Source organism: Nymphaea colorata, chromosome 14, assembly GCF_008831285.2.
Source record: "Nymphaea colorata isolate Beijing-Zhang1983 chromosome 14, ASM883128v2, whole genome shotgun sequence".
NCBI lineage: Eukaryota > Viridiplantae > Streptophyta > Magnoliopsida > Nymphaeales > Nymphaeaceae > Nymphaea > Nymphaea colorata.
The window spans coordinates 12,415,275-12,442,976 of NC_045151.1; the positions used below are offsets into that span (position 1 = coordinate 12,415,275).

A 27,702-nucleotide genomic window follows, 5' to 3' on the forward strand; every position below is an offset into this window, starting at 1 on the left:
ACCCTAGATGGTTTGTTGACCGCAGATTTGTTAAAGAACGAGATAATTGCTTGACAATCCATTCTTATCAGCAGACTTTTGGACTCCAGGTAGTAAAGCTTTAGGCTCTCCAATGAATTCATCACCGCATAGATTTCTGCATCTATGGATGATTTGGACGGCGAGAATTTGCCGCTGGCATAGGCACAAGGCCTTTCCGTGCTCCGAGGGTCCTCTTTCATCAATTTCCATTTGATGACCCCTCCCCACCCTTCCATGCAACCGTCCGTTTCTAGGACCATTGCGCAATCCTTTGGGGGTATGGATAATGGAGGCAGGTTTTGAACCTGCTCTTTGATCTTCTGCACCAGTCAGACTGCAGATCTTGCATCGGCACGACGAAGGAACACAAGCCTTAGTGGTGTTCCGAGATACAAGGTGGCCAGACGACAGACAAATATTTGCCACCATGGAGGTGGATCTCTCTAGGGGATCCCAAATTACGTTTATAGTCCCAGACACTATAATGACTATCGGGGACTTTTATCGTAATTTCCAAATATCCATCCGCACAAGAGGATATGGAGGATGGAGGAACGGTGAGGCAAACCTCATCGTAACCAGAGGACTCATAGCCAGACTGTCAAACACCCCAAATATGGCTTTCTCTTATCAAATAAGCCATGTGACTGACTACCTAGCCAGCCACGGTGTTACAGCAATTCCTGGACAAAGAAGGACAACACAGTCGCTACAAGGGCTAGACTGGGAGATAACAAACTCTTCCATAAGCCTTCCTGTCATACCCAGGAGCATGTCCTCGAGAAATCTACCAGACGGAAGAAGTAAAACGATCACTGGTTTGGGTAAATGCTAATGGAGACACAAAACAAACGCCGGGAGGGTCTATCTGTTCAGTAGCAGATACTGCCGCTCTAATGTTCGGGTTTGCAAGTAAGGTGAGAGGGATACGTTCCCGAGAGGACATACAGGAAATATGAACGCAATCTTGGGACGTCTGTCGTGGACTTACACTCTTCTGCCACTGCGTCTAGATCTCTTGCTCAGTCTTTCCGGATGTATACTCAGGTAAATAACTCTATCACTTCGATTGCATACAGGAACTTAAAGAAACAAGGCTCTGATACCATAAGGAAAAAGATCAGTACTCATTGCCAGGCATAAACTCCATAATCAAGAAAGTAGCAGGGAGTAAGATCTACTCCAAGTTCGACTTGAAGAGTGGTTTCCATCAAGTAATGATGGATCAGGAGTCGATACCACTCACTGCATTCTGGGTACCACAGGGATTATTCGAGTGGCTCGTCATGCCATTCGGGCTTAAGAATGCACCAGCCATCTTTCAACGGAAGATGGACAACGTCTTCAAAGGGACCGAGGATTTCATAGCAGTATACATTGACGACATCCTGGTGTTCTCGCAAGACGAAGACTCGCACGTCAAGCACTTGAGGGTGATGCTTGATCGCTGCCAGAAAAATGGTCTCATCCTCAGCCCAACCAAAATGGCAATTGGGCAAACAAGCATCGAATTTCTAGGTGCCATCATCGGTAAAGGAGAGGTTGATCTGCAACCAAACATCATCCAGAAGATCCTAGAAAAGAAGGATGCAGATCTTGAGACCAAAACAGGTCTCAGGACGTGGCTTGGCATACTCAACTATGCCAGGCATTTCATTCCCAATTTGGGAAAATTACTAGCACCACTCTATAGCAAAACCAGCCCCACTGGTGAAAAGAGAATGAACAAGCAAGACTGGTTACTGGTGCAGAAGATCGAAGAGCAGGTTCAAAACCTGCCTCCATTATCCATACCCCCAAAGGATTGCGCAATGGTCCTAGAAACGGACGGTTGCATGGAAGGGTGGGGAGGGGTCATCAAATGGAAATTGATGAAAGATGACCCTCGGAGCACGGAAAGGCCTTGTGCCTATGCCAGCGGCAAATTCTCGCCGCCCAAATCATCCATAGATGCAGAAATCTATGCGGTGATGAATTCATTGGAGAGCCTAAAGCTTTACTACCTGGAGTCCAAAAGTCTGCTGATAAGAACGGATTGTCAAGCAATTATCTCGTTCCTTAACAAATCTGCGGTCAACAAACCATCTAGGGTTAGGTGGATCAGTTTTGTTGATTTCATCACAGGCCTGGGTCTAGAAGTTTCCTTTGAGCACATTCAAGGGAAGGAAAATGTCCTCGCAGACACGCTGTCCAGAATGATCAACGTTCTGTGCCAGTACGAGCAGATCCCAAAGAGGGATGAGGTTTTACTTAACAATTTATCTTCTCTTTTATAGGAATGGCAGGAGGATACAAGGGAAAAGCGCCCTTCAACACAGAAGGCCATGCAGAAAATCAGCATGCAAGTCCTAGAATCCTTGCGAAGTATGAAGAGATCGCCAGAAAGAGGCATCCCTTCTACAAATTGGGACAAAGAACAATAGACTCGGCTCGACCAATGAGCCTTGATGAACATGCAGCCTTAGGCAACCAGCTAAGCTGCTTGGAACAACAAATGGCTCTTAAGGCCATAACAGAAATAACTGGTTATTTTAAAATCCATGAATTAAAGGTGTACGCCTGCAAGTCATCCGCGGCAAAGGACAATTACTGGAATGACGTTCTACCAATTATGGAGGAACAACATTCAGAGCTTACTTATCTCCTGAGATACTTCAGGGAGTTTGTCCAGAAGAACCGAAGGACACGCCTCTAAAACATGGACCACAAATCTGACGCATGCAATGACGTCATAGGACCAATAATTGAAAGGTGACGCATGCAATGACGTCACCAGAAGTAATTATTGTACTTTTGTCTTTTTGCGTCGGCGGTACGAAAACCAGCCCATGGTTTTCCAAAACCAGTGTACTACTAGTAGTACAAAGCTTTAACCTATACTACCAGTCACACGACTTGTAGTACCGGTTACTACTTGCCTCTTCTATAAATAGAGAGGTATGCTTCATTTGTAGAGCATCGCAGCGAGAAGTTCTCTCAGCTACCTGCTCTCTTTCAAGATTTCAGCAAGTCTTCGAGTCTTTGTAAGTTTTCAGTTTCATTTAGTGAAGTTGTCCTGAGCACCGCCTCAGCTCTTCCCTTTCCTGGCCATTTTTATCTTATTTCCGCAATTTATTCCGCACGTACCCCTTTTTCCTTATGGTATCAGAGCCTTGTTTCTTTAAGTTCATGTATGCAATCGAAGTGATAGAGTTATTTACCTGAGTATACATCCGGAAAGACTGAGCAAGAGATCTAGACGCAGTGGCAGAAGAGTGTAAGTCCACGACAGACGTCCCAAGATTGCGTTCATATTTCCTGTATGTCCTCTCGGGAACGTATCCCTCTCACCTTACTTGCAAACCCGAACATTAGAGCAGCAGTATCTGCTACTGAACAGATAGACCCTCCCGGCGTTTGTTTTGTGTCTCCATTAGCATTTACCCAAACCAGTGATCGTTTTACGGACCTAGCTAGAATCCTAGTTCAGATTGTTAAACAGAACAACACCCTAGCTTACCTAGTGTCAAATCCAGTAAACCAAAACCAAGAAGTAGTTCAGAGTCTAGAGTCTATCAAAACCAGTATAGAAACCTTGTCTGCTGAAATATCTTCATTAAAGGTAGAAATTTCCGCGATCAAAGAGCTTTGCCAGAAAACAGAAGCCAAGGAGGAAGACTTCTTCCCAATGTACTTTCTTCGGTTTCTCCATAAATTGGCTCAGACATCCCACTACAAAACTTATGTCTGGAAGAGTGATAGTGACATATAACAGTTTCCCAATGAGGGATCCATATGACTGTGAGTCTACATCTTTAGATTAATCTTCACGTAGGTGTAGATGAGGATTCATAGGCAGATTAGTAGTTTTTGCTCCAAGCATCCCAGTCTCCTGTAATAAGTCTAGCACATACTTCCTTTGAGATAGAATTATCCCTTTTAGCAACCTCAATGCCCAAAAAGTATCTCAACTGACCAAGATTTTTTGTTACAAGTCATTGTTGAATAAACTTTTTTTAGCAAAAATATCCTAATCATTATCTCTTGTAAGAATAATATCATCCACATACATAACTAGAATAACCATACATGAAGCCATTTTTTTGATAAAAAGGGAATGATCCAATGGAGACTTTTGAAATCCACACATTTGCAGAACCTCAAACAGTTTATGAAACCAAGCATGAGGATTCTGTTTGAGTCCATAGATAGCCTTTTTAAGGCGGTATACCTTCGAACACTCCTCCTGACTTTCAAAGTCAGGTGGTTGTTGCATATAAGGTATAAACTATCTCAAATAGATCTCCATAAAAAAATGCATTTTTCACATCAAGTTGATACATAAGCCATTCGCACTACACGGCAACAGAGATGACAAGCCTAACGGTCCCAAGCCTGGCCATAGGGGAAAAGGTCTCAAAGAAGTCAACTCCATATGTTTTAGTAAACCCTTTTGCGACTAAGCGCACTTATGCCGCTCAACAGTCCTGTCTAAATGATGCTTAATAGTGAATAGCCACTTAGACCCGACAACATCACCATTAGGTGGTAGAGCCACCAGCTCCCATGTGTTTCTGGACATCAATGCATCCATCTCTTCTTGTATCGTTTATTCTGTTGATAACTTGGAGAAATAGAATGAACAGCCACAACATGAATGAATTGATTAAGGCTAGTACTCACATGGTCAGTACACACAACATGTGAGATAGGATGCAGTGTACACTGCCATTTTCCTTTGCGAAGAGCTATAGGAAGGCCATCAGCCCCATCAGAGCCATGAGTGCCTATCAGAGCCATGAGTGCCTTAATCCAGGTTTTCATCAGAGCTTACCTCCTGAGGAGACATTGATGGAGTAGCAGTGGGAGCCTTATGTCGACGGATAAAAAATTATAAATTTGTGGAGGATCCTTAAGGCAACTATTGGAAGGAGAAACAGACTCAAAGTGAGGGAACCAACTCCAATGGGAAGGGATGAATAGGAAGAGGAACAGAGGGTGGCACCTTTTCAGGAGGACAAGTGGAGACGTAGTAAAGTTGACATTCAAAGAATGTAACATCCACACTCATAAATTCCTTGAGTTAAGAGATCAAAACACTTGTAGCCTTTTGATGGGAAAGATAACCAATGAAAACACATTTTATGGATTGAGCAGCAAGTTTATCCCTGTTTGGGCCAAGAACATGAACAAAACAAGTACATCCAAATACCTCTGGAGGAATCTGAAATAGAGGTCGATTTGGAAACATTCACTGGATGGGATTTCATTTTTAATAGTTGAGGACGGTAAACGATTGATCAGGTAACAAGCAGTATGTATGGCATCTTAAAGTAGTTTTTCTTCCTAACAACCCTATTCACTGGGTGGGTTTATCCCTGTTCACAAGCTGATTCAAACACAGAAATATTAGGAAGAATATGATGCAGATGGAGAAGAATGACCCAACCGCAGGTGCCATTGATACGGAGTGGGTTTTTGAGACACAAAATTAGCTGCGAAATCCACAGGTGTCGACAATAAGTAGACTCCCCCTTGCTCATCGTCTCCACCAATCATCTTCCCAGTTTGTAAGTCCTGTAATACACAAGAATTAGGGTTAAACATGACTTTACACTTATGTTTCATCTATTAACATGCACTTTCCTGCAGTGAACATGGTGAATAGCCAGGTTGTGCACAAGGATAGTTTAGATAGTTGAAAAATCCAGTAAGTCGACTAGAGAATCACAGGAGCTGACTTGGACCTCAAAAGACTTGGTCAAGAGTCAAGCATTGAACTGAAAGAGACTAAACCCTAGAGGGCTCGGTTCTGGATTGATTTAAACTGTTTGAATCAGCTCAAGATTGCCTGATTTTGGACTGTTTCATTCAGCACCAGTATTACTCAATATTACTGAGTTCTATTAGGTTTCAACTTTCAACCACAAACACACCTTAAAACCAGGGCAGCTTGCCATTTATAAACCCTCAACTGAGAGGTCAGGTTTTTGAATTACTCTGTTGTTCATGTTCTACCTCTATAGGAGTCACTGATGTTGGTCATCCACCAAGATGGTTGGCAATGGTGATGGCAGCGATACACAGGTCTCTCTCTTCCCCCTCCCTCCTTCCCCCACTCCCTCAACCAAAAAAAATAAAAAAAATAAAAACAGTGAGCTGGTGCAGCAACCTCTTGGTTAACGATGCTTTTTTTTTTGGCATTAAAGGATCATCAAGACCCTCTCTCTGACAACTTTGGTCTCATTCATGAACAAAGTCTGGATGACCTTCATTTTCTCTCTCTTTTTGCTATCTCGATGGCTACATGTTCCTCTCATCAGCCCTACATCGAATGATTCTAGATGATCTCCTCTCTAACTTCCCATCCTTTTTTTCAAGAATATTGAGCCCTTATGGAATGTGGCCTCCAAACTCAAAGCTTGGGGTCTTTCCCAGGTCCTCAACCATGCCCAACCAACTCTCCATTACTTGACGGAAAAGATGTGCAGCTGAGATACCTATAACAGAGAGGAGCTCTTTTTCAGGTTTTCTTTTGACATTTCATAATAGTACCTTACCATTTGACCAACAAAAACCAGTCACACATTTCCTTTTTCATTATGGATGGTTAAGATTTAAAAATAAAGAGAAAAAGGTGATGGACATTTTTGTCATCTAGTATTAATTCTCACCTTTTTCTCTATGTTTTTCTCTCACCCATCCATCTACATCAGATGAACGGTCTTTGGTTAGATGGCCGAGTGACCCTAGATAGTCAGAATCACCGCTCACTCATATATATATATATATATATATATATATATATATATATATATATATATATATATATATATATATATATATATATATATATATATATATATATATATATATATATATATATATATATATATATATATATATATATATATATATATATATGAGAGAGAGAGAGAGAGAAAGTACATGAAGACTAAAAAACTAGCCCAAACCTTCAACATCCACTGTTTGCCCTTCCATTGCTGAAGATGCCTTTGGACTGTGGTTTTCCACTTTCTCTACTTCACTGTTCACAATATGTGGATATGTTTCATTCTTAATATGGCGATTAATCTGAGTAAAGCAAGAAATCATAATTAATATGAAACAGTGACAAGAGCAAAAGCAACTGTTCAAGGGAATTTCTTAGAAAATGGTCAAACAAATAAACCTTCGGAAGTTCATCTTGACGACGAATTGAAGATGTTCTCCACCCTACCATATCTTTACAATGGTCAAAGAAGCAGAAAATGAAGGTGCTCTTTTTCCCTTTTGGGATCAAGAAAGGGGGATCAAGGCCTTAGTTTTCATGTATGAACAACATTACTTGCATCTATAGGATACAGTCAAAGCTTGCATTTGCATAGGCTACACGACGCTTGAAAGCACGAAGGGCAGATCTGCAATAGGTTGCATACTTGTGAGACCACATGATGTAACATCAATACATTTGAAAGACAGCCCACACTTCTCAGTACTTACATGAAGTGAAGATCATCAAAATCATCAACCATTCTTAAGAGAAGCGGAGGCAGTCCATCATCATTATCAGTAAGGAAAAGATGCCTCCCTGTCCTTCCAACAATCCAGTGAGCTGTTTGAGACGCCCTTTTCTCCAGAAAAGGAAAACCACAGAGGAATGGGAGCTGAAAACATCCAGAATAATTGACAATTGACTGAACCATGTTTTTCTTCCAATGCACACACATGAGAGAGAGAAGGGACACAGACAGACAGACAGACAGAGATGGTCAGTCATGATTGCTCAGACAATAATTATTGTCAATCAACAAAACCGTTTTAATGTAGGTCCTCACTGGAAACTGCCTACGCGTTTCTTGAAGCATCATAAGAGTAAATTTTGGTATATTTTTTTCCTAATGAAACAATCAGAAAACCTTCCGTAAATTAAGAGAAATACAGAAAAGTTATATGAAATAAGATTTTATACTTATATATATATATATATATATATATATATATATATATATATATATAGTGGACATTCTCATGTTGATATTGCTACGTATAGGTTACGCACTGTGATTATAATGTTTTTTTATGCTTATACATTTTCCTAAGTTCCTTAGCTACAGCTGCAAACCCATTAATATTGTCAGCATTGTCTCATGCAGGTGCTGCCTGTTTTTAGAAAAGTCTGTGTGACATAGACCAACACTTTTTGAGACAAAAAGTTGAGGGTAAAGAGATTTAACCTCACACTATCCAAACTGAGCATCAAGTTGTTGATCTATATACCAAAGGATTAGCAAAACAGTGGTCCAAGTATTTAAAGAATAAGTTGTCTATGATTCAAACTTCAAAGCCATGTACAATTTGAGGGAGGGTCTTAAGGATTGGTTTGTTATCAATTTCTACTTCGGATTTGAGTCAGATCCAGGTCCTATATTGTGTACATTATGTTATTAGTTGGGTCTGAGCATCAAGCTGATCTATATACCAAAGGACTAGCAAAACAACGGTTCTAGTATTTAAAGAATGAGTTGTCTATGATTCAAAGCCATGTACAATTTGAGGGAGAGTCTTAAGTATTGGATTGTTATCAATTTCTACTTCGGATTTTAATCAGATCCAGGTCCTATATTGTGTACAGTATGTAATAAGTTGGGTCATACTGTGTCATATTAAAAACTTGTAATGCTAGTAGTACTCGTACTGACCCGCAATGGTACTGGTATGGGTACTGGTACCCAGCTGGGTATGGTCAGAATCATACCAGAGATCTTCAACATAGCCAGGACCGTACCCATCCACTTTAAGACTCGGTCAAAGTTGACGAGACTTTTTTCATCCAAAATTGAGGGGTTTTTTTTTTTCTGTTATCGTGTATATATTGTGGTTAATGGTTATGTCTACCATTTGATACTGTAATAATGAACATTAACTGTATATTTAGTGCTGTAATAATGAAGGTTAATTGTATATTTAATGTTGTAATAATGAAGATCAACCAAAAAGAGGCATAATAAAGGGGGGAGAGAGAGAGAGAGAGAGAGAGCCCAATTACCCCATCTTAAGATGCACTACATAAAGACTGTATTAAATTATTAATGAGGAGACTTAATGAGAAATTTCTATATATTGATTTTTAAATAACTTCAATATAACTTCTAATTTCTAAATAAAACTTCTATCATAAAGGCTAACTTTCTCATAAGTCATAAACAACTGAACAAGTAAAAATCAAGATATAAAGAAAGAAACATTAACAGTATGCAACAAATATATATACACACTTGTACCCGTGCCCATACCTATACCTATGTGACATATGTAAGGATGTTTCTGGTAATAATGCTAAATTACTTAAGGTGCATGATAAAAGATGAGGAATGTCCATGTTATTCAAGGATGTGACGATTGGGCCTCCCTTTTCTCCTTTTTTCTTCTTGCAAGGGTATATTGACGTGCACATTCAAAACCTAACAATCCTTACTTGCTATCTATGCAACTAAAGGAGGAATATAAAGGTTATTGCTGGTTTAAACTTGAAAATAAAGGACAGAATACCAATATAGAGCATAAGAAGAAAATGGAGCAAAACCTGCAGGAGATGTGCAGCAAGTCTTGTTGAGGATGAAAAGCTTTCAAGAAGCAGTCAGCAGGGAAACGCAAGAAGGGACAGAAAGATTGATTCATAGATGAATATAAAGCAGAATTACAATATATATATATATATATATATATATATATATATATTCTTCATCCAGATTTAGATGGAGAAATCCTCCAACATCTTACAACACACCACTTGATGCAAATACATCGGGCAGTTTGTTTAATCACGCCCACCTGATCTTATGCATCGGGTGGCAGTGATTATATATATATATATATGGAAAATTGAATGGTGACTAGCTTTTTAGAGCCAACCAGATATCTAATCTGCACCGTCCAATCTAATAAGATGAACGGTTAAGAGAAAAATAGGGAGAAAAAAGGTGATGGGCATTTTCATCATCTAATATTAGTTTATACCTTTTTCTTTGAGTCTCTCTCAACCATCTATTTCCTTTAGATAGACAGCCTTGGTTAGATAGCTAGGTGACTCTAGATAACCAGAGTCATCGTTCACTCACTCTACAAGTGTGTATATATATGTGTGTGTAAATATTTTGATCATTTTCATGTAATGTAAATCTTGTCATCTTTTTCATGCAAAAATCTCTATGTTTGAACCCATGATATTTATGTGTGTGTGTGTGTGTGTGTAATGCTCGTTGGTTCGGCGGGTCGGGTCGAGCTAGGGTCCAGACCCGGAACCGACCCCCACTCGCGTAAGGGCCCGACGCGAGGCCCTTCTCCCTCGCCTTTCCCTTCCTTCTTCGTTGTCTCTGGTGGTCTCCTGTGGCAGCGCAGAGGGAGGAGAGTGACGGTCGGGTGGTGGTGGCTGGAACGGCGACGGCGACAGCGACGGAGGTGGCAGCGGCGGCGGCTGGGTAAACCCTCTCTCTCTCGTGCGATTTTTCTTGCTTTGCCACTCATGCCCTTTTGTTTGTTTTGCTCTCTGTCGCACGTCCCCTCTTCTTCTCTCTCGCCATTTTCTTTCCCCTCTTTCCGCTGGTTCTCTACCGCTCGACCCTCTTCTCACTCACCCGCACTCCCCCGCCTGCTCTTTCTCTCTCTTCTCACCCCACGGCCGTTTTCCCCCTTGACCGAACCCTTCCTCTCTCTGTCTCTCCTCTCTGTCAGCGTCCCTTTTCTTTGTTTATTTAAGTTTTTTTTCCCCCACTACTACCGTGGGTCTTTCCTAGCAACAGAGTTTGTGTTAAACTTTTTGGGCGTTTGGGGTTGGTTTGCAGTTTAGGGGACGTTTTTCCCCTCTTACCTGCTAGTAGGGTGTGTAGTGAGCAGCGACAGCAAGCAATCTCGAGCATTGGCACTTGATGGGACGTGTGAAGTGGTTGCTTGAAGGGTTGTAGCAGTTTGGATGCTTGTTTTGGGGTGAGCAATACCTAATCAAGCTCAAAATGATGAGTATTTATCTTTTAGAGCATGTATAATTATGGTTCGAGCATGCTAGAGCTTAGAATTGATGATTTTGGGACGCATGTTAGTAATTTTGTTTTTAGGGGAAACTTAGGATTTGCGTTGGAAAGTGATGATTCATGTACTTAATGATCGTTTTAGCATGATGGATTAATTTTCGAAGCTTTAGGGAAGCATGGTAGAGATTGTGAGGTTGTGGGGAAGATTTAGAACCGTCTTAGGGAGTGTAGCGCAGACTTCGGTAAACAGGTGTATCATGAAGTTATTTAGGGATATATGCGTTTTGGGATGTGACTTGAGGTTGATGCCTTACTTAAAGAACGTTATTGAGAAAGGAATTAGTGATGGTTTGATTGATGGTTGAAGGCTTTGATTATTCGAGGCGACGTCAAGACGTAAAGGAGGAGGCCTATTGGAGAGCTTGTTGGTCGACACTACCTGTCGATACCCTCTTGAGGCGATGACACGTGCCTCAAGGATTTTATTTTTGTATCTGTTCGTTTTTTTGTTTGATTGGTGTAGGTATCTAGTAGAAACCTTATTCTTGTTTATGTTTGCAGGTGCACCGGGCTCATCCCGTCGACCTTGAGTTCGAAGCTTGAGGCATTTTGAAGAATTTGGTGAGCGCGCCACAGGTATGGCGACATTCCAGGCAAATTCCTGCCTGGGGCAATTGTGTGATTGGGTGCTCCTAGGATCAAGGGATCCTAGGATTGTGATGTTAATTGATTGACTGTTTTGTGATTGAGTACGTGTATGTTGCTTACATGATATGAATGGGTTAGAAAGATTATTAGTCATTCGATTTAAAAATGTTACGCATTGGCATGTGCATGCTAGAATTGATATCTGTTTAGGACAGATGAGGTGGGGTATCGAGTCGAGTGTCTCCTCGACCCCAATTATGCATTAGAAAGCATCATAGAATGATAACTGCATAGGACAGCTACGAGCCAACCGCAGATCGAGACTACTCTCTGTGGATTGGCTAAGTTTTTCGAAGAGGTGATTGACATGATTGATGTGAGGATTGATGTGATGATTGATATGAATGTGTATGTTGTTGCATATGCATTGCCATGGGCAATGATGCAAATGGATGTTTTGGAGGGTAGTTGTACCCGTATGGTATGACGGCTAGCAATGACTGTTATTGTATGTATAGACCTCATGTGGAGGTAATCGGAGGTGTGGGTGCACTCGGGAAGTGTACTAACCTCGTGTGCTAGCCAGTCATCTTGTGAATGTGTAACTATAATGATAAGAATGAATAACTAAGAGATGAGAGGCCAGTGGGATGTGACTATGTGTTTGGGAGACGTCCCCCTTGATTGCCACTGGTCTCGCCTGTCAGAGTGCAGGCGGTGCAAGGCCCCAGGGTTCTGTTGTGTGTTGTGCTTGGAGCGTTGGGCTCCTGCCTTCCCAACCTGGGTGTCCTAGGGAAGGCTGAGTATCTCACCTTGGACTTCACACATCCAGGGATGAGTGCTCTACCGCTGCAGCGGGTGAAATGGATCCATACTGTTATGGGCCACCACGGGGGTTGCCTCTCGGCTGTAGGCCGCCCGCGGTGTGCACGTGCCTGTGTTGCACCCACAGGAACTGTTAATGCACTAAAGTTAATGAAAATGCAATGTGTTTGACAGAATGCATGTGACTGACGTATATGTGATTGATATGAATGCAAGTGTTATGTTTAAGCATGCTTCGCATGTGACTGATGTTGTGTTAGTGTGGCCATCAAGTGGCTTTTACGTGTCGCACTCAGACGCGACATGACGATAGATGGGTTGATATTTGTCCCTTTAATTGAGCCTTACTTGAGAGGGTTTGGCATTTTCCTGGCTTGTTGCCATACTGCGAAGGCTGAGCCTTCAGTTGTTTTCTTTTTCAGGTTTTGGCGGACCCGGGGCAACAGGTTGAGCGGATGGCTTCACTCACGTCCTACTGGGGTGGTTTTGGGATTGTCGTTTGTAGTGCCGGCGCGTCATGTTTTGGTTTTATTGATGTCTTCTTTTTGTTAGGCATCAATGTTATTGATTTTGGGGCATTTTGGTCATGCACATAGATGTGAATTTGTATGAAACAAAATGGTTATATTAATGAAAGTTCGCCCCATTGTTTTGAATTGCTTGGCTCATCGTCAATTTGAATTGTTTGGTAGTCACACCTCGATGCTTTATGTTTTAAAAAAAAAAAAAAAAAAAAAAAAATAGTTTGAGGGTTAAAAAGGTCGGGGCGTGACAGTGTGTGTGTGTGTGTGTGTGTGTGTGTATATATATATATATATATAAGTGTGTGTTATATTATGTCACCTACGTACGGGTATGGGTACGACTGCGGGTACGGCCCCTTTTCAAAAAACTTGGGTGCGGGGATATAGCCGTACAAACACACACACACACACACACATATATATATATATATATATTGGAATTCAAACAAACAGAATAACATGTTCATAAATCATGATCCAAAATAAATTTATAGATACTGCACATAAGTGCACAACATGCGCACTTATGTGATGCAGCTCCAACAATGTTGACTGAAAAACACACAAATCAGGTTATCTCCAGCGGACCAGAAAACGCACAAATTAGACGACAATGGCATGTTTTCAGTGTCTGAACTGCAAACAAAGCAGTCCAAATCGAAGAATGGGAAAGTGGCAGAAATAAAGAAGTCGACTGAGGATGAAAAATACTTACCCACCTGTCGATGGGAAAGGTTGTTGGACGACGGATGAGGCTGTCGGAGATGGAAGAAGCTTAAACGTTGGACAGAGAAAAAAAAAACACCCAAATCAATGATGGAAAAGCAGATGACATCTGAATACCACAGCAAAGGCATCACCCTTCGCTAGAGAAGTCACTGTTCACCGGAATACTCGATCAAGTGCCAGAAAACGACAGACGGAGGTCATCGAAGTTGCACTTACTGTTCACCTGAGCAGTGAGCACTACTGGTCGCTATGGGTGAAATCATAGAGGATGCGTTGTGGTCGATTTTGGACTCGGTCAACTTTGACCGAGTCTGAAAATTGATGGAAACGTTCTCGGGTAACGCCGTACCCAGGACGTACTCGAGTATGTATCGGTACTCGTACTAGTATCGTACTGATACGGTACCAGTAGGAGAAGTACCCGTGTTGCATAGGTTATATAGTATCACTATCACATAGGTATATTTTTATAGAATATTAATGTAAATATTGGCATCTTTTTCGTGTAAACAGTTTTCTCTTCTTTTTTCTGTATTTCTCAATTTATTTCTATAGTAACTGAAATGTCTGAGGGGCATTAATGTCTTTTGGCCTCTAACCATCAGCCAGACCCAATAGCTAGTTCTCTCTTGTCTATAAATAAGAGATTTATTCATTATAATAGGCATGTCTCTTGTCATGCACTATTATGGATATAACAAGTTTTAGTATTATTATTTGGTCTATGATTATATCCATTTTGAATGTGACTAGCAAGGTATTAAGATTCATTAGAGTGGATTGATATTTGGTAAGAGTATCTTTGAAGTTTTGATTTCAAATCATTTGCAAAGGCTTGTATTTTTACAAGCCAGGTTGATCTAAGAAGCAATGTTGCTAAACACGATGAGGCAAAGCGAGGCATTGAGCCTATCATGAGGCAAGGTATAAGCCTCAAGGCATTGAAGCATAAGCTTTCAGGTTTAAAATAGTAAAATGGATAAGTAATGAAAAAATTAAAGAAAAACAACTAAAGTAGCAAGTACATAAGTAAACAATAATATGAGAAACAAGTTTAACGAGCATTAGTCATCTTACATCTTGCCATCTATCTTCGCTCTCTAAGTTTCTCTTCATCACTTGAGCATGGGAAATAAAAACAATGTGATTGTCCCCTATAAAGTCAACTCCTCAAACTATAACATGTGGGATTTGACTATGAAGCATCATCTTCAAGAATCGTGTTTGAGAGCATATGTCATGCAAGAGCCATATTCTTCCTTTTCAGTTGATAAATGAAAGAGCTTCTAAGTCATTCATTGTCCCAAATCAAGTTTGTAACTCACATTACAACTAGGTTAGGGTTAACCAATGGCAAAATAGTTGGGACACCTAAAGCCTTTTTTGTGAAAATGAAGATTAATGATGGTAAACTTCTACAAAATCCGACACCATATGGACAGCCCATCGAAGCCCTGTCTTACTTATCCATCATCAGACTCACATTATGATGCAGTTCATGTAGCAAGTCAGTTCAGCATGCTCCCACGTCAATTTATATAGAAGCAGTTATCTGAATAGTTTAAGAGAACTCTTAACAAGGGAGCAGATTTACCTTCTCCATTACCTCTGGAATTGATTGCTTACACTAACACAAACTAGGAAGGTGATCCTAGTAACCCACTCTACCACTTGCTTTTGTATTTTTTTTAGATACATTACAAATTTCATGGAAATGCAAGAAACAATAGAAGAATTCATTGTCATCCACTGAAACTGAATATTAAGTTGTGGCTTCAACATCTATGGAGATTATTATTTGGTTGAAAAGTCATCATACAAAATATAGGAATTAGGATTGAAGAACCATCTAAATTATATTATGATATCAAGAGTGCATCTGTATTGCCAGAAATCATACATTCCAAGAAAGAACCAAAGACATTGAGATAGACAATCATTTTGTAAGAAAGGACTTTCTAAAGAGGCCATTGGCATTGCCTGCTTTTCATCTGAACTTCAGCTAGCAGATTTCTTCACCAATGGTGTAACATTTGGCGTGTTACCAGGTCGGGCCGGGATTAGGCTCCAAACCCGGATTGTCCATGGTATAAAGCTATCTATATACAACTTGAGGAGAATGAAAAGATATTACCTATCAAGTTGGATCCAAATCCAAACTGTACTAATCCAATGTGTATAGTTGTTTTTATTTGTATTTTGAAATTCTTTATTAGCATGCTTTAGTTCATTGTAAAAGATAGGTATTTCTGTACCTGAATAGTTTATAGACATATTTTAAAATGAGGCAATCAACCAGCTATTCATTGCAGATTGGTTTCTCACATTGCATTGAGCTCTCTCTGACATCTTCTCCTCCAAATTCTTTAAAACTCAAAAAGTTGCATTGTTACCTAGGTCACACCTGGCAAGGGTTCTTGTGATGCTTATGTTTGGACTTTGGATACATGGAGATCCATTTCAAGTCTATTTGTTGGACTGAAAATTGAAATCATCAAACAATCCCAACAATCTGAAAATCTAGTTAATGTTTCCATAAAACTTGTAAGCAATCAGCAGGCTTTGGCTATTGCAAGCTAGTATTTAGTTTGAAATCAGAAGGTGTAACATAAAGTGCAGATCTAAATCTCAATTTGACATTAAGATTGAAATTCGAACTACTGATCTTGACTGTGCACACAAATACTTAATTATTTTCATAAATTCAAATCCATAGAGAGTCATGCTACCATCCAAAGAGAGATAGGAGAACGAATTCCAACACGTGTACAATTTTGCAAGTTATCAATGTTGTTGTTCAATGAAATTGAAGTGACTATGTCAAGTGAGATGTATTAATACTTGTACTTGCAGACATATATATATATATATATATATATATAGAAGAAAACAGGTAGGTACCAGACCTTAATATGTCAAGCTTGATGGGAATTGTCTGTGTCACTGATTTTAAGATCATATAGTGGAGATTAAGTTGAAAACAAAAATGAGAACCTAGTTGTATTTTTTTAAAGACTGAAATACCCCTCAAAGAAAGCAAGAAATCTCAGTTAAGGAAACTAATTTGTTTCTTCCATTGAGTATTTAAGTCTCGTGCTAAGTAACACGGGTACGGCTAGGAGGGTGGAGTACCCGTCCGGTACCGGTACGACACCGGTACGGGATGGTGCGGCATTGACCATACCGGGTACGGTCAACGTACCGAAGGTCGTATCCGTCCATTTTTGGATACTGTCAACTTTGACTGAGTCCAAATCCGTCCGTTTTTTATTTTTAACGATTATTTGATTTTAACTTTTGAACCCATTTTAACGTTAAAAAAGAAACGAAACCCTTAAAACATTCGACTTTACTCTTTCTTACCTCTCACCGAGCGACCGCAGCTTCGAGCCTTCGACTGGCGATGATTTCCGGCGAGTGTGCAGCGGCCGCGGCGACTGGCGACGGCAGCGGTGGCCAGCGACAGCATTCGTTCCTCTTTCTCACGGTATTTTTTTTCTTTCATTTTTCTTTTCATTTTCATCGGCTCCACCCCTGCCTTCACCGGCCGGCAACGAAGCAGCGGCGACAGGCGACGGCAGGGGCGGTGAACCCAGGGGGGAATGGCGACGACAGGGGCGACGGCAGCAGCGACGACAGCGGCGACGGCAGGAGGTGACTGTGATGTTTTTTTCATTTTTTGTTTTCATTTTCATCTGCTCCGCCCCTGCCTTCGCCGCCGGCGACGGGTTGTGTGTGCAGAAAGCTCACCGCCTGAAAGTGAAAACCCATCACCCCTCCCTCTGGCTCGCCCTTTCTCTACCCGAGAGGGTTTCAAATCTCTCTCTCTTTGTTTTCCGGGTGATGGGTTTTCTCGCCCCCCTTTGGTGAAACCTATAGCCCAGCCGCTTCCTCATGTGTTTTGTGTGTTTATTTGCATGTGTCAATGTGATTTGCAGCTTGTTTGTGTGTTTTCATAATAAACTTGATGTTCTTTTCTTCCTGGTAAGCCAGAGATTCAGATAATAGAGGCCTTCTTTTCATTCTTCACTGTCTTAGAATATTGTTGAATGTGGATTGGATTTGCCGGCAGGGCATGTAAACTGAGTGCTGCACTCATGCCGTTGTACTGCATGAGTGCTGCATGTAGAATTGTAGATATTAATGTTGGCAAATTTGTATTGTATTATACAATACAAATTTGCCAACAATACATTTTTATTGCATATGATTTTGCACTACATGATCCCTGTTAACTGCGTCTTCCCTAGTTATTGTTGTGAGCCTGTGATATATCGTTTCATGAGAGGATTCATCTATTTTGAATGTATTTTGCATTATGATTTTTGAATATGATGATATGTTATTCTGTTTGTCTGTAATTTTTGATATAGATATGTGCAAATATATTTTTCTGCATTTTTTGACATATATGTGTGTGTGTGTGTACGGCCGTACCCCCGTACCCAAGTTTTTTTAAAATGGTCTGTACCCGTACCAGTACCGGCACCCGTACCCGTACCCATGTGACATAGGTCTCGTGAAAATATAATTGGATTTCATTGTTTCAACTTAATCTCCACCGTTGGAACTCCTTAGAATCAAAGCGCCCAGACAATTTCAATCAAGTCTAGCATAAGACGGTCTGGTAGCTAACCATTTTCCTATAAATATATATATCTATATATGTGTGTGTGTGAGAGAGAGAGACACAGAGAGAGAGAGAGACTTGTCTCCTGAAGAACAAGAAAGAAGACAAACAGGCAAATCAAGCAACCATGCACAATATTTTGCATCTGAGATAGGACAGTTTGAATTCCTGAAGCTAGACCAACCATGTACAACATGATTCCATAACTAGATTTTGCAACCGCAACACCACAGTTATACAACAAACTGAAAGAGGAAAGGTATGACTGTTCTTCCATTTTAGTAAAATGAAAGCACCAAAATAATAAACCAATGCCAGATTAACAAAGCACTGTGCATTTTGACAAACAGTAAATGTTCTTGCAGAAAAGGAAAAGGAAATGCAATATTAAACGGGAACACGTACAGAACCAGACTGAAAAGCTTATACTTTAACTGCTTTCTCTTACACAGCAGGAACATCAATTATGTTGCAGGTTTTATTCACCTAATTAGATAAGTCACTGACCAGAAATGATAAAAGCAGTTATGTTAGACAGATCTATTTCCAATATTTACTTTCATGCTACCATGTTTTTTGCTAAAGGATTGCCATTTGGAAAAAAAAAATGTTGCACAAAGCTATTTGTCAGGAGAGCAAGGTAAAAAGAAAAATACTAAAACTGCAGGGGCAGTTGAGTATTTATTTTGTGACATCAACATGCTCACTTCACGTCCATATTTTGTCACAGAAAAGTTCTATCCATAAATTGACATGTTCCAGCAGTTGATCAATATGCATCAGGTGGTGGACATACTTGTTTATTTCCCTTTGAACCCAGATGAGGTGTTGCGAAAGTTATAAAATTCATTGGCTCGAGTCCTGCAATGGTACTTCCTTGGTGCTTATTCTGAGGTTGCAATGACACGTTATTTTCTGAACAATTGCCATTCACAGTGGGAGGTTTCTCATTAAGAAGAGGCACATAAAGCTTTCCAACAGCATATCTTGCAATCAGACCTCCAAGTGAATGAGCAATAAAAGAGACCTTCTGCAGTCCATGCCTACGCTCAATGACCAATTTTACCTGCCAGCAAGAACCAGAAGCTAGAGAAAAGATTTCTGCCATGTATGGAGATGCTATGCATTGCTTAAGGCTCGCATGAATTCCCATAGTTGTTTACAAATTTATAAAATAACGAATCACTTATTTAAGAAAAACAAGTATTAGTAATCTTTTGTGAAAAACAAATGCTTACTATAAAGGAAAGAAGGGGGACCCCTATAGAAATTAAGCTCCTAAAACAACTTAGAAGCTAAGTTAACAAAGCAAAAGCAAGCTAGGTTTGCTAAAGAAATTAGGAAGCTATATTCCTAAAACAATTAGGAAGCTATATTCCTAAAACAATTAGGAAGCTAGGTTTCCGAAAGAAATTAGGATGTTAGGTTACTAAAGGAAATAGGAAAGGGGATGGCATTGTTAGAAATCTGTAATTGATAAGGGGGAAATAGTGTAATTCCTTTCATTTAGTTATGCTCCTTGGGTGAGCTGATTTGTAAGACTTTGTTATTAAGTAAATTGCTGTTCTAAGCAAGTATTGTAACGCTCGTTCTTTTTTTGTTAAGTCAGGTTGGACTGGAGCGGGTCCAGACCCGGACCCGGACCCGAACTCCAGGCGTGAAGAGGAGCCCGACGCTAGCTTTCTCCTCCTCTCCATCTCTTCTCCCTTGCCTTCCGCATAACCTCCCTCTTCTTCGTTCTCTCATCTCTCACCGATCCTTGTGACAAAGAAGCAGGCAGTGGAAGAAGGACAGTGACGACAGAGGTGGACGGCGGCGGCGGCGCTCGGGTAAGCCCTCGCGAACCCTCTTTGCTTTCTTCCTCTTCCTTCCTCTTCCTTCTCCTCCTCCCTCCTACGCAGCCTCTCCCCTCTCCGTCGGCACCCTCTGCCCACGCCCTTTCCCTCTCCCGTGTTGTGCCCCTCTTCCTCTCACACTACCCGCACCCTCCTCCTGCCCACACGCCCTCTACTCAAGCTCGCTCCCCATTTTCTGATTGTTTTTCCCTTTTTCCCCAACCGAGCACTCTTCCTCACTGATTATTTCACTATATTATTGTTGTTTGATCGGATGTCAGCTTGGGGACGTGTTCTTTCCCCTCATAACAGCGACTAGACTGCGTTGGTGGTGGTGGCATTGAGGGATTTTAGCCGTTTGAGGACCTCTCGAACTCGTGAGGTGGCTGCCGGGAGGACTGCAGCAGTTCAGACTCTTTAATTGGGGTGAGCAAGGCCTAATCGAGCCTACATTGTTGTATATTTTTTGTTGGAGCACGTATAAATATTGTTTGAGCATGGTAGAATTAAGTATTGGTGATTTTACGATGCATGTTAGCGACTTTGCTTTTTGGGGAAAGTTTAGGATTAAGTTAGAGAAGCGATGATTCATGTCTATAATGATCTTTTAAGCTTGAGGTGTTGATTTTCGAAGCAAGAGGGAAGCATGGTAGAGATTGTGATGTTGTGGTGAAGGTTTAGAACCGTTTTAACGAGCTTGGGAAATATGCTTCTATTGATGTACATATGCGTTGTATGTTGAGAATCTTAATTGCGGGGAAGATGCCTCAACTACGGAAGCAAGGGAGAAACATAGTAGTGATTGGTTCAATCGTAAGCGCGGAGCTTAAATCATTTATTGACAACCTCTAGGAGTTGGGGATTGGCCTATTGGAGGGCTTTGGGGGTCGACATTACTCGTCGACACCCTCTTGAGGCGATGACATGCCTCAATGATTGTATTTTCATATTTGTATAAATTGGAAAGCAAAACAAGTAGAGAACTTATCATTTGATTATGTTTGCAGGTACACCGGGCACGTCAAGTAGGCCTTGAGCAACGTGGGTTGTAGTTCAAGGTGTTTAGTGAACACGCAACAGGAATGGCGGCATTCCAGGCAAATCCCTGCCTGGGGCCAACGTGTGAATGTGTGTTCCTAGGATCGTGGGATCCTAGGATTGCGATGTGACTGAATGATTGTTTTGTAAGTGAATGTATGTATGCATGCAAATGATTTGATTCATGATAAAATTTGTTTTGAAAAGCTATTAGAAGCTTGTTTTGAAAATGTTATGCATTACATGTGCATGCTAGAATTGATAACTGCTTAGGACAGATGAGGTGGGGTATCCAGTCAAGTGTCTCCTCGACCCCAAATCGTGCATTAGAAATCATCATAAAATGATAATTGCCAAGGACAGCTACGAGCCAATCACGGATCGAGACTACTCTTCATGGTTCGGCTAAGTTTTGGAAGATGTGACTGATGTGTGTGATTGTGAATGTTGTGATTTGTTGCATATGCATTGTCATGGGCAATGATGCAATTGAATGAATTGAAGGGTAGTTGTACTCGTATTGTTATGACGGCTAGCTAAGACTATTAATGTTATGTATAGCCCTCGTGTGGAGACAATTGAAGGTGTGGGTGCACTTGTGAAGTGATCCAACCTCATGAGCTAGCCAGTCATTTTGTGAATGGTTTGTCATGTGACAAGTTTTGTTTTGGAAAGAAAAGCTCGTTTTGAAAATTGTTACGCATTTGCATGTGCATGTTAGAATTGATAATTGTTTAGGACAGATGGGGTGGGGTATCGAGTCGAGTGTCTCCTCGACCCCGATTGTGCATTAAAGAGCATCATAGAATGGTAATTGCATAGGACAGCTACGAGCCATCACGGATTGAGACTACTCTCCGGGATTTGGCAAAGTTTTGAAAGACGTAAGTGCTTATGAATATGAATGTTGTGATTTGTTGCATATGCATTGCCGCGGGCAATGAATGCAAATGAATGAATTGGAGGGTAGTTGTACCCGTACAGTGTGACGGCTAGCTAAGAATGTAATGATATGTATGGCCCTCGTGTGGAGGCAATTGGAGGTGTGGGTGCACTCGTGAAGTGTACCAACCTCATGAGCTAGCCAATTATTTTGTGAATGTGCTATTAAAATGATAATAATGAAAGAATAAGAAATGAGAGGCCAGTGGGATGTGGCTATGTGTTTGGGAGTTGTCCCGCCTTCGCCACTGGTCTCGCCTGTTTGGAGCACAGGCGGTGCAAGGCCCCAAGGTACTGTTGTGTGATGTGCTTGGAGCGTTGGGCTCCCGCCTTCCCAACCTGGGTGTCCTAGGGAAGGCTGAGTATTTGTAATACTCGGTTTATTGCAGGACGGGTCTGGTCAGGGTCCAGACACAGACCCGAACCCCACACATGCGTAAGGAGACTGACTCCGCCTCTCCTCCCTCGCTTTCCCTTCTCCCTCGTTTCCCCTCTTCGTCTCTCCCTTACCCATGACTGGAACTCAGCAAAGAAGAAGAAGGCGGCAGCGTTGGCAACGATGGCAGCGGCGGCGACGGCGGCAGCACGCGGGTAAGCTCCCTCTTTCGCCCTCTCTGCCTACCTTTCCCTTTCTCTCATGCGCATCCTTCCCTCTCTGCAGCGCTCTCTCCTTCCTCACGCTGTCCCTCTCCTCCTTGCTCGAGCCCTCCTCCCTTCTTCTCTCGCCTCCTTCTCCCTGCTCGATTTTTCCTCCCCTCAACCTGTTTCTCTCATTTGCCCGAACCCTCTTCCTGTCGGTTTTTCACTATCGGCAGCCCTCAGTCATGCCCTCTCTCCTTCCCGCCGATTCTCCCTCACTCGGAGTGTCCCTCATCTTCTACGGGACCAATTATTCACTGCGGAAGGTCCTCTTTTACCTTCCTTAGGGCTGTTTTTTCTTTTTTTGACTCTCTTGTGGTCTTTGGGTTTGGAATTGCAGCTTGGGGACGTTTTTCTCCTCATACCAGTGAAGTGAGGGCATTAGTGGTGAAGGCAGCAAGCGATTTTTGGCGGTGGCACTTGACTGAAAACTTGAGGAGGCTGTTGGAGGCGTCACAGCAGTTTGAACACTTAGATTGGGGTGAGCAAGGCCTTTTTGAGCTGAGATTATTGAATATTATCTATTAGAGCATGTATAATTATTGTTTGAGCATGTTAGAGTTTAGAATTGATGATTTGGGACGCATGTTAACGATTTTGTTTTTGGAGAAGTTTAGGATTATGATGGAGAAGTGTTGATTCATGCCTATAATGATCATTTAAGCATGATGAGTTGATTTTTGAAGCAATAGGGAAGCATAGTAGAGATTGTGTTCTTAGGGAGCACGTGGCACACGTTTTTTGTGAATGAGTGCATCTTGGAGTTAAATAGGGAAAGCATACGTAAGTTGGGTGTGACTATGGAGTTGATGCCTAGACTACAGAAAGCAAATGAGAAATGTGTTGTGAGGGATTGGGCGAAGCATTGAGTTTTGACATCTGTTGGCACGGCAAGAAGTTGGGAAGTGACCTATTGGAGAGTTTGTAGGTCGACACTACCCGTCGACACCCTCTTAAGGCGATGACACGTGCCTCAATGATGTTGTTTTGTAGTTGTTTGAATTGTTTGGGTATCTAGTAGGAATCTTATATTTTTTTTATGTCTAGGAACACCGGGCACGTCCCGTCGACCTTGAGCTACCGGATTCGAAGCTTGAGGCATTTTGAAGAGTTTGTGAGCGCGCCACAGGTATGGCAGTGTTAGAATACCGTGTAATAGGGAACCGGGTCTGGATATGGACCCGGTACCCATGGGCGCAGGAACCGAGGACGGGCTCAGTTCCCTAGGCAGGTCTCTCTTCCTCCCTCTTTTATTCTAATCACTTGTTGTAATTGTTGATTAAGTGAATTAAGATTTCTCTCTCCTAGGGTTGCGGTTTTGCCCCTAGGTTAGAGCTTCCCCGTGGTTTTTCACCTCGTTCTGAGGTTTTCCACGTAAATCCTGTGTTTGTTTTCTTTTCTCTTCTTCCGCTTCGTATTTCTACATGGTATCAGAGCTAGGTTCGTGCTGTTTGGCTTCTTCGTTCGTGTGTGATTTAGGGTTTTTTTTTTTGGAACCCTAAGTCTGACCTTGCTGGAGTTCTATCTCCGACGTCGCCCTAAGTCCCGCCTCCGACGCAGCACGCCGTCCCACCGCCGACCGCCGTTGCCTGGAGTGCGCCGCCACCGTCCGTCGGTTTGACACCGCCTGACGTCGCCTGGGTCCGCCGACGCCGCTCGTTGTTCGACGCCTCCCACCGTCGCCTGGCCTGTTCCCCGCCCTGTGCCTGCTTGCCGGAAATCCCGCTGCCCGTCCTCCATTGTAGGCAAAGTGCCACAGTGCCCGGGTCCTCCTCCTGCGTTTTTCTGGTATTCTCTGACTGTTGGATTTTTTTTGTGGTCGTTATGGCTGAAGAGATGACCTCCAAGACCGATGTTACCTTTGACATGGGCAACAATACCAAGAGCGAAAATTTGCCTGTTCAAGTCACCTCTATTCGGCTGAATAAAGACAATTATCTCTCTTGGTCTGCTGCGCTTGAAATTGGGATCACTAGTCGCGGTCGTCTGCCCTATATCACTGGGGAGCAACCTGCGCCTAGTAAAACTGATCCTGGATAGGCGACTTGGGCGTTGGAAGATAGTCAAGTTAAGGTTTGGATTATTAGTTCTGTTTCTGCTTATATTCAGCCCCTTATTGTGCGAAAGTTGACCTCATATGACATGTGGACTGTGCTTGCGAGGATGTATGGCCGTAAAAAGAGAGTCCTGCGTACATACCAGATTAAACGCAACATCTATTCTCTTAAACAGGGTGACTTGTCTGTGGCATCCTTCTATGCAGCCCTGAAGACTAAATGGGAGGAACCGGATTATCATGTAAATGATGACTGGAATTGTGGTTCTGATCATGAATTGTACTAGCAGAAAGAATGGATGGACCGCACTTTTATTTTTCTGGGAGGTCTGCGTGATGAGTTTGAATCCATTAGGAGTCAAATTCTCAACTGTGACGAGGCCCTTGGAATTGAGGAGGTGTATGCCCGGGTGGAATCTGAGGAACAACGCCGTCAAGTGATGCATATTGACTCTAGTCATGGTAGTTCACCCTCTGCTTTTGTTAGTCGTGCTCTAGGGACTGGGCAGCGTCCTATTCGGCGTTGCAGTCACTGTAACAAGTTGGGACACTCAGTTGATTTTTGTTGGGATCTTCATCCTGAGAAGAGGCTCACCCATGGTCGTCCTCCCTCTGGTAGGCGGGGTCCTCCTGTGCCTGATACTAGCTCTCCCAGTGTTGAAAAACTAAAGCTTTCCTCTGACCAAATCAAGGAATTACAAGCTTACATCAGCCGGTTATCTACTACTAAGGAGGAAGCCTCCACGTCTGAGGGAGCTCAGTTAGCCCAAGCTCTTGTTGCCACAGGTGATCAAGGTAATCCCTTACTTGGTGATTGGGTAGTTGACAGTGGAGCTACTCATCATATGACAGGGAACCCTAAGATGTTTCAAGAGTACAAATTGTCTTCAGGGCAGCAACGCGTATCTATGGCTAATGGGTCCTCGATCTCTGTGGGTGGAAAAGGGAGTTTGTTCTTATTAAATAAATATCTTCTGCATAATGCTCTTTATATTCCCAATATTCCTATGAATTTGTTATCTGTCAGTAGTATCACCAAAGAACTCAATTGTAATCTAATTTTCTCTGCTGATCATTGTACCCTGCAGGACTTGGTGACGGGAAAGAAGATTGGGATTGGTTCGGTTATTGATGGCCTCTACAGACTGCCCGTATAGGTTGCCTCTACTCTCATCTCAGCCACTAGCAGACAGTTGACGGGCGTGGAGGACAGGTCTAACATTATGAGATGGCACGAGCGCCTTGGACATCTCCCATTCCAGTTGATTAAGAAGTTGTTTCCTATGTTGTTTACTTCTGTTTCCATGGACTCCTTCACATGTGACGTGTGTCAGTTTGCTAAGCATGTTAGAGCTTCGTACCCTATTTCTATCAATAAAACCACTCGTCCTTTTGCTTTGGTTCACTATGATGTTTGGGGTCCTTCGGGAGTACCCACTTGTCGTGGTTTCCATTACTTTATGACTCTGATTGATGACTACTCCCATTGTACGTTCGTGTACTTATTGAAAGAACGCAGTGAGGTTCCTGTCGTTGTCAAAAATTTTGTTGCCTTTGTCGAAAATCAATTTCAGACCTCTGTTCAGATTTTCCGTACTGATAATGTCAGGGAGTATGTCTCCCAATCCCTGGATGACTTCCTGCGGGGCAAGGGTATTGTTCATGAGACGTCCTGTAGTTATACTCCTCCTCAAAATGGCGTGGCCGAACGTAAAAATCGCCATTTATTAGATGTCACCCGAGCTATTATGTTCCACAGACACGTTCCTAAGCGCTACTGGGGCGATGCTCTCCTCACTAGTGCCCACCTCATCAACCGTATGCCCACTTGTGTGTTGAATAGCCGTACTCCTTACTTTGTGCTCAGTCCCACTCATAACCCCTGGCCTCTTACTCCTCGGGTGTTCGGATGTGTTTGCTTTGTTTATAACCATAGTCCCACCATCAAGAAACTTGACCCTCGGTCTGTCAAAGCTGTCTTCTTGGGGTATTCCTCCACTCAGAAGGGATATAAATTTATTGATCCTACTACCTCCAAAATCTATGTCTCCCGAGATGTTACCGTTCATGAACATGAGGCATATTTTCCTGTGAATTCTCTTCAGGGGGAGTGTATAGGGGACAGTGTGGAAGAGTATTCTCCAAATCAGCTTATTCAGTTTACTGACTTCTTGGACTACAAACTTAGTCATAGTGTGGAAGATACAGTTAGAGATGATAAAGACAGTCATGTGGAAGGGGGCCCTGTGGATGATCAGCCCACATCCCGTGATCATTTGTTTGGGCAGGTTTACACTAGAAAGGAGAAAGATGTGGTTGAGACTGTTGATGTAACCAATCCCAATCCTATGAGTTCCCTGAATGAACCAAGTCCAATGAATGAAGAGCTTCCCATAGCCCTGCGCAAGGGGACCAGGTCATGTACTTCTCACCCTATTCAGAGATTTGTCTCATATTCAAAACTCAGTAAAGAATACAAATGCTTTATTACCACTCTGTCTATGTCTGTGATTCTCAGGTGTGTGGAAGATGCTAGAGAGGATCCTAAATGGCTACAGGCTATGACAGAGGAGATGGGTGCCTTGGCAAAGAACAACACTTGGGAAGTGGTCGATATTCCCAAGGGAACTCACTTAGTTGGTTCCAAGTGGGTGTTTAGTGTGAAGTATAAACCTGATGGCACTGTGGAACAGTATAAAGCTCGTCTGTTTGCAAAGGGGTTCAGCCAAAAATACGGAATTGACTATCTTGAAACCTTTGCTCCTGTTGCAAAACTGAAGACTGTGAAGGTCATTTTGGCACTTGC

At 42.1% G+C, this 27,702-nt stretch overlaps 1 protein-coding gene across 5 annotated transcripts in view; it reads right to left on the reverse strand.

Annotated features, from left to right (window-relative positions):
• Positions 1 to 27,702, reverse strand: part of LOC116267614 (putative lipase C4A8.10) — a 57,456-nt gene that overhangs the window by 17,068 nt on the left and 12,686 nt on the right. For 3 of the 5 annotated variants that reach the window (XM_031649458.2, XM_031649456.2, XM_031649457.2), the window contains 5 exons: positions 19,183 to 19,452; positions 7,504 to 7,667; positions 7,366 to 7,421; positions 7,193 to 7,245; positions 6,975 to 7,095 (listed from right to left, as the gene is read on the reverse strand). In XM_031649458.2, coding sequence (XP_031505318.1) covers positions 6,975 to 7,095; positions 7,193 to 7,245; positions 7,366 to 7,421; positions 7,504 to 7,667; positions 19,183 to 19,452 — 664 coding nt within the window. Of the gene's footprint in view, positions 1 to 6,948; positions 7,096 to 7,192; positions 7,246 to 7,365; positions 7,422 to 7,503; positions 7,668 to 19,182; positions 19,453 to 27,702 lie in introns of all 5 variants that reach the window. The other 2 variants (XR_007572045.1, XM_031649460.2) reach the window with 2 other exon arrangements.